This window comes from Apis florea, unplaced genomic scaffold, assembly GCF_048593485.1.
Source record: "Apis florea isolate Af1SG1 unplaced genomic scaffold, ASM4859348v1 contig_2350_pilon, whole genome shotgun sequence".
Taxonomy (NCBI): Eukaryota; Metazoa; Arthropoda; class Insecta; order Hymenoptera; family Apidae; genus Apis; species Apis florea.
Genome location: NW_028256565.1, coordinates 7,814,359 through 7,830,821, shown reverse-complemented (window position 1 = coordinate 7,830,821; position 16,463 = coordinate 7,814,359). Strand labels below are relative to the sequence as shown.

The following is a 16,463-nucleotide window of genomic DNA, read 5'->3' as shown; positions in this document are numbered from 1 at the left end:
CATCGCGTGGCTCGTGTGCATAACACCGAGTTTCCCCCGGCCGGGCAGGCTACTGTCACTTTCAAGCCGACAGTCAAGCCGACACAAAGGAACGAGGTGATCGATTCCACGCCGCACCGAAAATAATCCTTGAGAAAGCGAGAAAAACAGTGGAAAATATTGGATAAATAATTTGAAGGAGATTGTGATTGGTTCGAGGATCGAATTATTATCATCTGTTGATCCGTTCTGCTCAGAAATATACAATCGAAGAAGGAATAAGATCTGATTCGATCGCTTCGAGGATAATCGATGTTCCAAGAATATCCATTTTGTATACATACGAGAGTATGCATCGCCTGAAACGAGAGCTGCATCGAGAAGCCGCTTCAATCTGACGGATGAGCGACGGGCAAAATCGAATATCTGCTCGGGGAAGCTGGAGTCAGCGTGATTAAAGGTTTAATTAATCGGACGGAGAGAGAGGAGTGGAGTCAGAGTGGTTGCAGAGAGAGCTGGAAAAAAGGCGGCGACGAAAGAATCGTTCATCGTAAAAAGTTGGAAATCAGTGGTGGAAAGAAAGAAATGCGCGGAAGAAAAAATATAATCGTGAAACAAGCTGGTTGCGATCCCGAAACCGAACGATCGAAAGATACGAAGAAGTAAACAGAAGAAGAAAAGGGAAAACAACCTTTTCATCGTTGAGAGAATTGAAAGGAACGAATTAACGAAACGAGATAAATTATCCTGTCTTATCGCGTGTAGTTTTAATTGCAACGAGACAACAGGGAAAGTGAAATACAAAGAGATATTCGTTGGTCGTATTGCAGGAAGCAATAAGCGGTGGCCAAAACATATGCATGTAAACAAAACAAGAAAAGCAAAGATCCATTCGATTACTATTTACTCGATGGATTGCAACGTTGTTATCCCGCGGAAGTTTACATGTTATACATTCGTGACGGGAGCTTGCATCATCTAGACCTCCGCCAATCCAATTTTCACTCTCCCCTCCCCTCATTCTTTTTCTTCTCCCGAACGGGAGAGTGAATGAGTCGTCGAGTAGACGAACGGGCGGCGATCGAAAGTTGATCGAAAGTGAAAAGAGGAATCAGAATGCTGGCCTACGTGTCGAGTATCATCACGACGTTGTTGTTGGAGGGTGAAAGGGTCGTCCCTGGACAGGAGAAGTACAACATGGCGACGTTCATGGTGCTCTTCCTCTTGATCACCATCGAGGTTGTCGTCGTGAAGGTTGTCACATCCGACATGGAAAGGGACGAGGAGAGCCACGCCGGTTTGAGAGCTGCTGCCACTTTTTTCGACCGGGATTGATCCTCTGATCGTCCTCGTTTTTTCCATTCCATCATCATCGTGTCACGAGGAACGATAAAAAAAATCGTATCGTGACAGACATATAAAGTGACGAATTAGTGATTTTTATCGAACGAATTTTAATTTCCCCCACGATTTAAATATTCTGCTCGACGCACGATTTTTAATCTAATCATTCCTTAATGTAAGAGAACGAGAGTGGAGTGCATATATATCATACATTATTAATAATTCGTTATTTAGTCGGTTACAGGAAACTGATAAGATTAGAGGAATTAAAAGGAAATTCATGCTTCGTTTATAACTCTTGCAAAACAAAAAAAAAAAAAAAAGAAAAAAAAATTTGCATCCGTTTTTTTATTCTTCTTCATTCTGGAAATCAACGTCTTGATAATTGGACGGGCGAAAGTGGAACAAGGATTCTTTCGGAAGAAATCGTTCGAGAGATCCGATTCCCTGCTGCGGCTTCGGAACAGATCGAAAGGCGCGAAAATTATTCTCTAACGTGTTGCGTTGCGTAATCGAGCGGTTGTCATGGAAAGTTAGCTGGATTTGATATATACACGCAAGAAAGCATTTCGAAAGTATATTTATTTAGACTTGTTGGGTTGTTACGTAACGATGCATGCGAGTATTGCGAAGTTTTAAACTGTGCAACCACTGTGTCGATGTAATTAAACCAACACGCCTATAATAATCGCCCAGGCTTGGGCATTTTTTGTCATTATCTTGTCTTTTTCGGCTACCATTTTCATTTCAATCATACCTTTTTTTATCTCATCTCTCTTAATTTCTTGTATATTCTTAATTTCCCTTAGAAATCGTAGTCGATTCTTCGTTAAAAAAAATTAAAGCTACCTTTCTTACTATTATTCAATGAAACAAGCGATATTATATTATATAGATGAGTCCTTTCAAACGATTCTGTGCCCGAGCCTGTGGTATTTTTACGCGTCTATCTAAGTTACATGTTTTTAGGAAGATGTTCAATTGTAAACGTTGGTGTGTGTAAGTAACACGTATATATCGAGGTCATTTTATGATTATATAATAAAACTCTTTAATTCACCTGTATCTTTTAATGCTATTCCTTATCATTTCGACCGAGATGTAGCGATGAAATGTAAATAAGTAAGGAAGTAGTAGTAGTAGTAGTAGTAGATAATGGTAACAATGGATAGAAGAGGTAATAGGTAAACAGAAAATTTGACGCAATTTCAAAATGTGATCGTCACATAAAGTATTCATCTCTAATAATAATTTATTTAACGTTGCAGGAAATCGGGAGATTCGAAGGAAGAGGACAATCGAATTGCCGTGGGCGAGAATCGTTGCGCCTGTTGCCTGAGGCCGCTTTATCTGGGCCGTGGTGGGGTTCGTTGCAAGGATTGCGGCGAAAAATCGTGCAGAAAAGGCTGCTCCCGTTTCGATCCTTCGGACAACGCTTGGCGTTGTATCTTTTGTCGTCAACAAAGGTTCTCGCAAAGATTGTGTTAATTCTACCGAGATTTGGCAATTCTTCCAACGTGTTATTATTTTCCGATTGTTATTTTGTTATTTTGTTTAACGTAATTTTCAACGTGCGACGTGTAAAATGCAATCGTTTTTTTTTTTTAACGAAAGAAGCGTGAAAGATTTATCGATGAAAACATTGTCAGGAATTGGTTGGAGAGGCACGGACTCGAGGCGTTCGGTGGACCGATCAGTCAGGAAGATCTACGTTTGTACTTCGATACGGCAAAATCAAGGATTTGCGTAGCAGGTTTGTTCATCGAATATGAATATTTCGATCTTTCGATTTTTATTAAATTTAGTATTTTTTTTTTTTTTTCGTTTCATTAAAATTAATTCAACATTGCCAAAATTGTCTCTCAATCTCTATCGAAAAGCGCAAAGGTTTAATTCGATACTATTTCGCATTTTTTTTAATCGTATACGATTCTGCTATTGGAAAACCACGCGTAACAGTGGTTCTCAACCAACAGCGGATCGCGATACGAGAAGGAATATTCAATTACACAACATGGAAAGGTGATCACGTGATTGAAAAAAAGGAAATAATAAGTAGATTTGAGAGGAAATGTCTTCGATTCTCTTTTCATCTTCGCTCATTTGCATCGATTCTGAAAACTGTTCTGAATCGTAAAAATCGTTATAAATTTTCGATACTCCCGATTATACATGGCGTGAATTATCGTTTCTCTCTCGTCGATAGGAAAATCGTTGTAACGTAATCGTTACGATTGTGTACTGGAATTGTGTCTGAAAATCATTATACGAGAAATCATATTATATAAAAAAGAAGAAGAAAAAAAAAAAAAGAGACTCGTGTCGAGAAACTGGTTTCCTTGTGAAAAGCGATGCAATTATTTCAATTAATACGTGTTTGTGTAATGGAGAAAAAAAGCAGGAGGACAAACTTGTTTCGTAGCTCTACGTGTAATTGTTACAGAACGATTTATTGGGATCTATATATATAAAAAAAAAAAGAAACGTTTCGCTCTTAGAAAAAGTTTCGTTAAATTTGATTGAACAAATTGCACGAAGAAAAGCTTTCAGTTAATCGATCTTCTTCTTCTTCTTCTTTCTTCACGTTTCTTTTAATATTCTTTATATTAATAAAATTGTCAAAAAGATCCTTAAACCTGTTGAACGAAACTTAATTCCAAGATTCAAAGAAAAACGACAATTTTTCAGAAGCAGAATCAAGTTGAAGGCAGGGAAATGGTCATATCTCTCCCAACAGTTCCCAAGAAAATCGATCCTACGATCTCCTTATAAATAATGCAGGTTTCAAGGCGACACGGGGTGGAGCATTCCTACGTGTTCCTCGCTAATGCGATGGGCTGGGAGAGCGGGAATCGGGAAACGATTGTCCACGGTCGGATCGTTGGCCAACGGCCGATCGTGGACAATTGTTGGCCCGTCTGGTGAGATTGATTTGCAGGTTGGAGACGCGGTGAGCGCGGTTGAACGATCGACGAATCGGTACACGGTGTGCATACGTGGCCGGGGAATGGAATTTAAACTGGGAATTTAATCGTACGCGGGTCTCGTCGTATTCGAATTTCCACGATTCGTAACGAATCTCGAGGATCCCACTCTGTTCTCCGAGGTTAATTAAACTTTGGAAAGCGATTAATCTGGGGACACTGTGTTTACTTCGATAATTCTGATATCTTGTTGTTCGGTTATCAGCGATCAGGATAGGAAGGAAAGTTTATGAAATGTTTATCGAAGTTTTTTTTTAGTTAGTTAATCTCGATGGAGATAATTGGATTTGATATATTTTGAATCGGTGATTAATAGGTATCGATTGTGATAAAATTGAAAATATTGAAATAATATCGCGCGAATAAACTTTTGATCGAGTTTAAGTTGAGAAGCTATACGTGGTTATTGTTTCTCTTTTTTTTTTTTTTTTTTGCAAATATCGTCGAATTGAAATCCTTGACAAGAAAGAAAGAAGGAATGCTTCGATATCCTTCCAAAAACTTCTTATTTTATTCTCCTTTAAAATTTCATTCCAGGCTAAGAGATTATTCCTTCTTTTTCGAACAAATCCTTCTTCAAGAACGGATTAACGGAATATAAAAGTTCCACTAATAACTTGAAACTATCTAAAATTATATAATTCAGGCGAAAGTATAAAATATAAACCGGAGAAGAACGCATTAATCTCTGAATTATTCGAGGCGGAGAACACGTGATAAATTCATGAAAAAATAAGAAGAAGAAACGAAAGAAAGATCCGCGAATCCGCATTAAATCAACGCGGTTTAACGCGGCAATTTGTCTGAAACTGATCTTGAATCTCGCGGAGGAGGCTAATTGGACAGGATCTCTGTAAAAGTCGGAGATCGGTCGGGGAAAATAGAAAGAAAAACGAAATTAAGCCCGGTACAAGATAAAAGGCTGAGAAAGTCTCTCTGGAAATGTTAATTGTCGGTGGAATCTGCGCCTCCATTTTCTACCATTCTCGTCCTTGTTCAAAGAGGCAGAAAACTCGTGTAACGGAAGAGGCAGCGAAACAATAAGAACAGGTCGCGAAAATAATCTCACGGTGGATCCCTCGCAATGCTCATTGTTCGGCGCGCAAGCCTGCGACGCGATATTTTCCGCGCGAATCGGGAACGAGGAAGTCCAAAAGTCCAAGAGTCGAAAGGCTTTCTTTTCTTCGGCCACGAAAAATCCCCTCCCCTCCCACGAATTTGAATTCCTACGGCTATGAAATTCCTTTGCCCGCTCCGTTACGAGCAACCGGCCTACGTGCAACTTATGATGCGGGTCACTCGCATCGTGGTTGACAAGAAAATAGATTCTTCTTGCGTTGGTGAATAATCACGGGTTTCTGCCTCGTTTATTCGTGGAGAGAAAAAAAAGAGAAATAAAATATTCGTCTCGAGAGTTGAAAAAATCGAAGAATTTTTATTTATTAGAAATTGTAATAGAGAAAAGAAAGATCGTGTTTGTTAGGAAATACTTTCGATTCGTCCTTTGATTCGTGAATCGTAGAAAAAGAAGAAAGGATCGGTGAAATGGAAGAGAGAGGCTTGTATGAAAATGAAGGGAAATGAAGGATATTTCTGTAAATTCTTTTTCTTCTTATCGAGGAGTTACGTTGAGAAACTTTCGAACAAGTTCGAAGGAGGCTTAAAGGATTTGCCTACCTCGAAAAAAGTTAAAGTCCCAATTTTCAACTTGTTGTTATATAAAATAAGATCCAACAGGGAAGATTCAGGCGATATCATTTGTTAATCGGTCGATTAGAGAATGAATCGAATTACGTCATAAGAATTATAGAGAACTCTATCTGGAAGAAGAGGGAATTTCGTCCAATTTCTTTCGTGTAGCATGGATGCGCGCACATCAGGTTTCTTCGTTTCTGCAAGGTCTATTCCAAGGATCCGTTTCTTTCGCCAAACATGGTCAGAGCACGATCGTGGTGAACAGTTTTGTCCCTGTTCGTCGTTTTTCGCGAGCCGAAACATCCGCTCGCTCGTTATTTCTTCTAGGAAACCGGCGAGGATCCCGCCGCATTCCGCCGCGCGAAATTTCAGAAAACCTGATCCTCCCTCCTCCCCCCGCTGCGTGAAATTCTTATCATCTTTCTGGTCGACGAAAGAAATGGAGTTTTCGATTTTTCTTCGAACAAAATAGAAGGAAATTTCGATTTAACGTTTTCAACGGATGAATAATAAAAATGCTGCTCTCGTGCGAATTAATAAATTAATTCTTCGTAACGGTAAGAGATCCAATAATAAAAAAAAAAAAAAAAGAAAAGAAAAACTGGATATTTTATATTCTGCAAGTTTTTTTTCATCCAATTTAACATTTCCAAGAGATCCACATTTTTCTCCTCCCGTCTTACGTACAAGAATACTTCACTCATCTTCTTTCGAAAAATGCGATTCTTTCCTTTCATCGAACGCGTTAAAAGAAAATATCTCTACATTTTAAATTACTTTTACACGCGGCTCCTTGTACGATTTGTTCGTTTTGAAAATAAAGGAAAAATTGAAAAACATCGGTAAAATCGCGTAGAGGGAAGTTGGAATTAGAAACGACGGGGCCGAATTCCTGTCGGTTTTCGGGCCGCTCGCAAGCGGAACTGCCGCGCGCCTCATCGGTCTTATTGTCTCCGGGCCCGAGGTGGCGAACCTCAGTTCTGCTCCAGTACTCTTGGAAGTAACATCGCGCACTCCTTTCCGCCTCTTTCTTTCGCCGTTATACCCCGCCCCGTTATACTCGCATCCCTGCAAAGGAATCCGTGAAACGAACTCCTGATCGAACTCTCCCTCCTCCTCTTTCTTTTAAGTTATTCAATTTAAAAAAGAAAGATTTGTCCGTCGCGTAGACCGGGCGTTGTGTAACCGCAAGGTGATTGCCAGGGTCCAAGGTGGAGGTGGAGGATCGCGTATGTATGTACGTATCGATAATTGAAACGTGCACGCGAAGGACGGAAGTCGGACGGGCTGCGTGAAAGCAGGTCTCGTTGGTGAAAATCGACGAGGAGGGACCTCGCGTTTTCTTTCACTTTTTTTCTTCTTCTTCTTCTTCTTCTTCGTCGTCGAGTGGAAAAAAGAGGAGGAGGAGGGCTCGAAGAGAGAGAAAGAAAGGTGGATGTCAGTTGTGGATGAAGCGAGGTTCGAGAGATAACCGGTTTCGCGGCGTTTAGAAATGGAAAATACCCGACAAGGACGGCAGAGGCGCGCGAAAGTCGCTAATGCCTAATCAAGAATGAGGATGGATTGAAAGGAAGGGGAGAACGCGCGGGGGAAAAAGTTGATTGGAAACGTTTCGAAAGGTTGTGAGAATTTTTCTCATTACTCTTCTAAACAGGTATTTGATAATTGATGGCGAAAGATTGAATCTTTCTCAGTGGGATCTTCGCAGTTGGAAACATCGGAAATGGAAGTTTAAAAATTGAAAGACAACTTAAAAACAAATGCTCGAATAAAACCTGCATTGTTCGAGAAGAAGTTGAAAAGGAAGTAATGGAAAATTAAAAAGTAATCTGGATGCGCATAATGGAAAGGATCACAAGCCTGGACACAACGCTCGAAGTAAAAACTTTACGAAACGTATCCGAGGTAAAAATCGTATCCGAGCGATAACGATCGATGAATAGACGAAAGAAAGGAGCGCAGAGGATCATCATCGAGAAGGTTAGAGAAGGTATCTTAATCCGCCGGAAGGCGAGAGGCACGACGCAGAGTGGGAGGGGCGGCGATCGGGAGGAGGATATATCCTCGAGCAAAGATCGATGTCTGTTCGCGCTCGAGCGGCCTCGAAGCCGCCGTGTGATAACTGATAAATATACCGGTCTCTCTTGCGGTACCCGGTTAAGAGAATGCGGTTACAAACGCGAAGGGGGAAAAAAAGGACCACGGTGGTAGATCTTTAATGGTCGTCGATACTTTCGTTTAGAAAGCGCGGCCGGCCGTGTCAGTTGGACGGGGATTCGCGATCGTGCCGCGTCGTTCCCTCCGAATTCGAATACATCGAACCGTGCGCGCCGATTTCGACCGGTCGGCCATTGTAAACAAACCGTACGTTTCTCGAAAATGTGCGCGGCGACACGCGCTCCGATGAATATTCGAATATTCATTCGACGAAGGGAGAAAGTTTCTGCCGCGTGAATGAGTAAGTTGTTTCTTCGACCAATCTTTTCTTTCTTTTCATCATAAAATTTTCTTCCCCATAAAGTTTTCCTCGATCGCAGATAATCTTTCGAGATCTCTTTGCTTACGTATACGATGAATTTTCTATCCAATGTTTCTTCATTCGTCGAGATTTGTTATTTTAAAATCGAACTTATCGTTAAAAAAAATTGACATATTTGGAATTTTTTGAATTTTTTTTTTTTGTTATTTTTTGAATTTAAATGGATAATGGAAGAATTTTTCACGCATTTATGTAGATTTTTTTTTTTGATAAATTCTCGATCATCTATTCATTTATTGAGAAGAGATTTACAGAGAGATTTTCGTATCTCCATGAAAATTAATATAGAAGAGAAAGAACTTAAAAATCGGGTTTTTTTTTTTATCTTGCTATAGAATATATTCATGATAAGGTAAAAGTAATGTTAACGATGTCAGACTTATGCTCGTTGACCCACTTTAAAATGAAATCGCAGAGACAGCTGTTCATCGCCAGCAACGAGTTATTCTTCCTTTCGAGATGTATAAAGATTCAAAGAGATGTAGCGTGATTAATTAAATTAATTAAATAATATCGACTCGATTCATCTAGTTTCCGCTTCCTATCGAAATCATTAAACCGTGATGAGAGAAATGAAGGAATATTTAATTAATAAAATATACACACATATATATATATATATATATAGAAAATTCTTATACAACACGAAGATATTTAACGAAGAGAACGATCAAATATATGAATTTAATCCGTTCGATTAAATCATAATTAATTTTAAATGGATATTAAAGTAACGTTTGAATCTTTCCTTTTCAGGAGTGGAAAATGCAGCTACCAGTTCGGGACAAGGTTTGGCCGCGGAGAAAGAAGAGGCGAACACGATGGAAACGTTTCGAGATTTTGTCGAGAAGATAGTGGTTGGTTTGATCGGCAACATGGACGTGCCGATCAATCGAGTGGTGTATCATCATTCGCCGTGTAAGTTGAAACGCATAGAAATATTACATACAAGCACGTGTACGCGAATCGCTATCATCTTTCACTCAAACTCTGTGAAAATTTTACCCTGTGTTATTAATTCTTTTTTTTTTTTTCTTTTCGAATTTCGAAATAGATTGAGAAAGGAAGGATGGAATGATTGAAAATCGTCGTTATCCAACAATTTTCTTGCATTCCGTTTTATATTTTTATAATAACAAGCGAGTCAACCCGGGAGTCAACTTGTTTCTTATAAAATATAACTAATAAACAATGCTGCCATCTGCAGAAGAAACTGGAATACGTGGAAGCAAGAAAATTGCTTACGTATCTCGTAATTCCTTTCTCGGTCTCCGAGACTGGTGATATTTCTACCAGATGCGTGTCTGTCCACTATACTTAACGATTAACTGCCGACAATCTCGATCGCTTTTTTTCCATCCATGATCCATGTTTAAAACGCGGCACTGCCCGCTTACCAATTAACTACCGAGCGTCTCGATTGCTTCTTTGACGCTTGGTTGCTCCTCGCGCTGGAGGAACCAAACGTTTCTTTTGCGAAAATAAAAGTTAAAGGAGAGCATCGTGTGCACAGGGTGTTTCATTTCGCATCGAGATCGTAAAGCATCGAGAATTACGAATAAAAAGGAAAGGAAAGATTACTTTGAGAATGTATTTGAAAACACATATCGCATGGCGGTTAATTATCCCCGTGAACTTTTAACGATCTCGTTTTCCCTCTTTTTTTTTTTTTTTATCTTTAACGTGATATTTCTGGAAAAAAATTATTCCCGTTTGAAACACTCTGTAGTTTCTCTAACAGTCGCAATTAAGCGAATATAACAGTACTCGATGAAAAGAAACAATCGTGACGTCCAGTTTATAATTGCACGTTTCCTCGCATGAACTTAACCATCCGACTAACTCTTGTTTAATAGATGGCAAGCTTTTGGAAAAACACCTTGTACCCTTGATCGATGCACTCGCGAGTTTGGCTATAGTACTGCAATCAGCTTTGGAGAGTAAGTACTCTTTTATGTCTCTCATATTGCTAACATTAAATAAACTCTGTGTGTTGGCATGCATTGTTTTGTTTCACAATCAATTAAATTTATTATGCAAGATTGTCTTAAAAGTTCTTTTCATTACTTGCGCATATAATTTTGATACATTATTTAATTTGACATTAAAAATTAAGCAAATTTTGCAAATAAGTTACAGTTCATTTCGAAGGAATGCAATCCTGAATGTTCTAGAAAGAAATGGAAATCTGAATACACATAAAATTTTGATAAAATATATCGGAATATAAATCATCTCAATCTTTTCTGCGAGAAATAAAGTCATGACAATTTTTAGAAAGAATAGACAATCTGTATAATGAAAAAACAAAAAGAATTTTTAAGACGATTGTCTTAAAACTTCTTTTTCTATTTAAAAGAAGTCAAATATTCTTTAAAATCCACGTGCATGCGTTTCAAAGCAGCACACGTGTATGATTTTAAGATAGTCGCATCGTTGCGCAGCAATGTAAAGCAGGTTGCCCTGCCTCAGGCACCCAACCATTCCATTCAAATAACATACATACAGGCGCGCTTTTCGAAAACGACTCGTAACAATATAACGTATTTCGAAATATACGTTTCATGATTTTTTATGATACATTTACAATAATTTATTCTAAAAACTTCGTGTCTCTAACTCGCGCTACTTCACTACGTAATCTTGATATACTTTCGTGATCAATAAAACTCGTCATAAAATTGAAATATTACATTAATTAATAATTTTGAAATAAAAAATATTGTTGTGAATGATAAATAATATTAATGATCGTTTAAATAAGAAATATGCGTGTAGTTCAATCAAATTAATTAATAATATTCGATTTAAATATTAATGATCGTTTAAGCGAAAAATATACATCATATATCTTTTTTTTTCTTCTTTTTTTTTTCTCGTATTAAACGTAATCGTTCGATGATGAACGAATTAATATTCGAATGAGTTGGCTTTGCAACAGCAAAAAAATCATTTATTATCCATGTTTTTTTTTTCTTTATTTTCCAACTTTAATACGCATTTGAAAACAAATCGATGCAGTTATATATATATAAAAAAAAAAAAAAGAAAAAAAACAAAGAAACTCATTCGATGCACATAATATTTTCCAATAAATAAAATAAATCCAATATTAAAATAATTTTTCTGACATGTTTGTGTGGGATAACGTTAATTGAGGAAATCTTGTTTTCATTGAATCGCTGAATAATGGAAATGATAGTGGAAATTTGCGAAGGATTCGTCGTCGAATAAATGGAAAAAAGATACGAGAGATAAAAGCGTGAAACGAGAGCGATGGATTCGTCCTCGGATGACCGATTGATCGATTTAACTTTCCATCGAAAAAATCGCAGTTTCATCGGAATAAATTCACCCTTTTCCGTGGTCCTTTCGCTAAAAGACTCTGGATGACTCGTAATTCGAGAAATCGGGCGAAAGGACGCGATTCGAATAAAGAAACGAACGAAATTCGTGATCTTTTTAAAAATTGGTACGTCGCGTTAGTACAATCAGAGTTCAAGGAACGATTATATGGATCATCGTGACAAAATTTCGCGTGTCTCATATTCATATCTGATTTAACTATATTATAAAAAAAGAATATAATTTAAATAAATTATCAAGTTGTATAAAAACGACATAAGCTTGACATATAAAAGATACATATTTGCACGGATTGTTCGTGTTGAAAAACGTGCATATGAAAATCACGACGCTCGTTTGCATATCCTTTACGTAGAATGACTTGCCGAAAATATTTTTAAATTGAAATTTTTTTTAATGCTATAAAATAATATTTAATTTGAATATTTGATGTGCATCCATAAGCACACTTAGAATTAGAGATAGATGGATGGTGACAAAAGAAGTACAAACGAGAAATGTATGATTAATTATGATTAATTATCGTCAATTTTGGGTTTAATTATTATATATTATTATATTTATGAATATTTGAAATAAATTTTTATTTGACAGGAAAAAAAGGACAATCGGGATCGATTGACACACAACTTAAACATCATTTGAATATATAATATTTAAAAAAAATGATTATTCGAATAATTTAGAATTATTCAAAATTAGAAAATTATTATGCATATTAAGATAGTGATTTGAATGGAAAAGCGATTTGTCTTAATTTAAATAATTCTTTATTTCAATAGTTAATTTCTCGAATAGTTGAAAAAATAGAATTGCTCAATGTTAAAAATAAGAAGTAAGGATTTTAATAAAAGCACCTATCAATGTTATTTTCAAACCAATATTGAATTTTCTTTTTATTCTTATTTTTCATCAAACATTTCAAGACGAGAATAAAACGAATTAAAAATAAAGAACACGTCATGAATTATTTAAATACCTCGCTGCACGAACTTATTGGATGATTCAATCTATGCAGATTTTAGGTCATAACCTTTTTTCAATATACATCATTATTTTCAATTCAAATTTTAAGGAAAATTTCGACGTTTATTCATTTTAATAATAACTACATTATCATTGTAGCATTGTTCTTTACACAAGTACGAATGAAAAAACTACAAATATCTTGCTATTGTGAAAAAGATCAAGAAAGCTGACCTCCCATTAACAATAGATCACTAAAAAGATTCGGCTAATATTTCCTCTTCCAATAAATTCTATTTTCTGAAGCGTCATTCGTCGTTGTATTCACACTATGTGTCAAAGTCTAAGTTCACGTATCGTGTCATTTATTCGATTAATGTTATCATTTTTTTTTTTTTTTTTTTATTCGTGTTGATATTACTACACAGATTTAAAAGCGTAGCGATATATATTTATGACCAGAAATTATTTCAACACGAAATTAATCAACCATTGATTTTCAATTGTTTTATTTTACCTTTCTTACTTATTTAATTTTTAATAATAATTTCTTAATTTGTATTCCATATGATATCGCGAGTTAATTTTTTTTTTTTTTTTTTTTTTCTAAAATGAATCCGCGATATCTCAATCGAAGGACTATCTAAAGCGAAACAATGGTGGGTATAACGATCTCGAAACAATAATCTTAAATAGCTTCTTTGTAGGTTACATAAGAAAATGAGTCAACGGGATCGAGAGAAAAAAAATTCACCTTATCTTTATTCCGGAAAAGATCACTCTTTTTGTTCCTCTTCCTACCTGATAGAATTAAACGATTAAATACGCGTTGAATATTATTGAATTTAATTACACATCCGCGTATTCGTTCGAAGGAAACTTGGTCTTCATTGAATTTTCTCCCATCAATCAAATTATTATCTGCGTATTATATTTTAAAGTAAAGTCGGTTATTAATAAACTTGAATTTGTTGATTGAACAAAATTGATAATGATGATCGAATAGTTGTTTGTAATCTTTTCATAAGATTAAGTGAAAAGAAATGATGATAATAATTCTAAATTAATAATAAATATATGAGATAATAAATAAGATATGAATATTAAATTGTAATAAGCATATACTGCTTAATACAATTTTGATATTTATATATAAATACGAGTATAATTTTTCTATTATATTTTAATCCAATTATTTCCTGCTCATAGTTAAATATAATGCAGCTATAAATTACACTTATTAGTTAGATGGAAAATTTATATGTGAATTTCTTTCATCAATATTTATCACGCACAATTTTATCGATGCATTTGCATACAATGAACCGGTTCCTTCCTTCGATTATTACAGTTTACAGAATTCGATTAAATAGAACGGAGTTGTACGAGATTGTTTCTCGTTTCTTCGCGAACGTTAAATTCTCATTTATAATAAAATTTGACGTCAACGACATATTTCTATGCACATTTAACAAATATACATCAATTGTTCTTAGAAATTTCCTTTAATTTAAAAATTACTTAATTTCTTCGTCATTTACCATTTACATAAACTTTCCCTTTTTTAAACTCGTATTTGGCTTCACGAGTGAAATGAATAATTCATTCATAGTTTTTTTTTCTATCCGTATATCAATGCAATCGTTGACAATGATCAATAGAAAAAAAAAAAAAAAAAAAAAAAAAAAGAACTCTGAAATTTTTTTCCTTTTTCTTCCAACGAGTAACTATTTTATCGAAAATCGTTTCATCTTTAGATTTTTTTTAGAAGTTTTGAAAAATTTCTAAACATTTTTATCGGGGAGAATCTCGAAATTTCGAGCGCGTGTCTTAATTATAATCTTCTGACGCAAGCGTAAGAAGAAGAAAAAAAAAAGAAGAAGGAGAAGAAGAAAAAAACAATCATCAATGATGCAAAATACATCATGTGACGGATCCTCGCCAATCGACGTCTCGCGGAAACGACGTCTGTCGATTTTAGAAAATGTAGGTTCCCTCGCAAAAGTATCCCCCACTAAAAGGAAGCCGTACCGAGCGGCGTATGTGGGGTACGTCGGTCGTGTATCAGACTGCTTTGGCAAAGACGCACAGTCGTGAGCGGCGCAGGCCTGCGATTACACAAACACACGGCGATCAGTTTATTCCGTGCGCTCCGCCGATTCCACGTTTCTTATTTGATTAAACTATATATCGTGTTTTCAATTATAAATATTCGCGAAATACTCGCGAGAACGAACGATATCCCCGCGTGGTCACCGATCGATCAGTTTTACCCCTTTGAAAAGCGCCTAGAAGTGAAAGTGAGAATTAAATATATCTGAAACGACAGTGTGATCCTTCGATAATAATCGTGAGCATCGTAGATTGTAATTGTCATATTAAAGAGAAATACACACAAGAGAGAGAGAGAGAGAGAGAGAGAGAGAGAGGCTCGAGGATCATGGGAGAGGATTTTTAATTTTATTTTCGAGTAGAAAGAAATGGATTGGAAATGGTGTGTTCGTTTTAATACTACGCGGTGTACGTAATTGCAATCGGTCAACTTTGCTTGGTTGTTAATTACAATTCCTCGCAAGATAAGATATCGAAACGGAAGGCGTAAAGAGGAAAGAAACCGAGCCGATGAATCAATATCTGCTATTTAACTTTGCCGTGTTCTCTAGGCGGCTTTTAATTACCTCCTTCGCGAGTGAATGGAGGCCCCCCTGCCTTTGTGATGTAAACACCATGTTGTTTCCCCTCTGTTCAACCGTGAACAGACACCTCTCGTCCATCTGCATGATGGATGCAGTAACCCATAAAAAGGGGAATAAATTTTTTTAACGCGTTTTTTTTTTTTTTCTAAATCTAATCTAATCTGAAGTGATTTATTATTGCAGATGATTTTTTATCGTTGATATAATTTTCTTCTTACAACTGTAATTTGAGCATTCTGATTCTCGAGATGTAATTTTTATACCCTTGATTCTTAATCTAATCGAGTCCATATTTTTAAAAAGTTAAAATCGTGTCTTTGATAATTTAGATACCGATCAATTGATAAGAATACAATACAATGTTTCCTTTTTATTTGGTAATTGCAATTTGAGATGTGAAAAAAAAAAAGGCTTTAATTCAACTCTTCAATCTAATCTAACGATGAAAAATTAAAATCGTATCTTAGATATCTTAGTAGTGACGATCTGTGACGATATATTTAATCGAGAATAATAGAATTTATTTTCTCCTTTTCATTTTTCTTTGCAATTTTATTTACGTGCTGATTGTTCCATTACAATATCTATCATAGAAGGCATTGACGACGAAGGCATTGGAAAAACGATAATTGGCTTTGATGAAGAAGAAAAAGTGGGAGAAACGACGTGACGAAGCCATGCGTCGTCTGTTAGATGATCTTCAACTCGAAATGACTTTAAACATTTTTTTTTTTAATAAAAAAAAAATTTTTGCATAATTTTCAATGAATAGTTACATAAAAATAATTTGTATAATTATGAATAATTTTTACGTCTAAATTATCGCATATTGAATACCTTTTTTCCTTTTTTTTTTATCAATTTTATCTCGGTAACGATTCTTTTTCAATAATT

General features: G+C 35.9%; 2 protein-coding genes across 9 annotated transcripts in view; one reads left to right on the top strand and one right to left on the bottom strand.

Annotated features, from left to right (window-relative positions):
- The window catches only part of LOC100864203 (choline/ethanolamine transporter flvcr2a), a 65,066-nt gene that overhangs the window by 30,096 nt on the left and 18,507 nt on the right, over positions 1 to 16,463 (bottom strand). The window lies entirely within an intron of this gene.
- Positions 1 to 16,463, top strand: part of LOC100863819 (uncharacterized) — a 44,958-nt gene that overhangs the window by 10,875 nt on the left and 17,620 nt on the right. For 4 of the 8 annotated variants that reach the window (XM_086904449.1, XM_086904445.1, XM_086904447.1 and 1 more), the window contains 4 exons: positions 2,592 to 2,789; positions 2,973 to 3,076; positions 9,298 to 9,459; positions 10,398 to 10,481. In XM_086904449.1, the coding sequence (XP_086760575.1) occupies positions 2,592 to 2,789; positions 2,973 to 3,076; positions 9,298 to 9,459; positions 10,398 to 10,481 (548 nt within the window). Of the gene's footprint in view, positions 1 to 2,591; positions 2,790 to 2,972; positions 3,077 to 8,086; positions 8,461 to 9,297; positions 9,460 to 10,397; positions 10,482 to 14,962; positions 15,224 to 16,463 lie in introns of those variants that run through there. The other 4 variants (XM_086904448.1, XM_086904450.1, XM_086904451.1 and 1 more) reach the window with 4 other exon arrangements.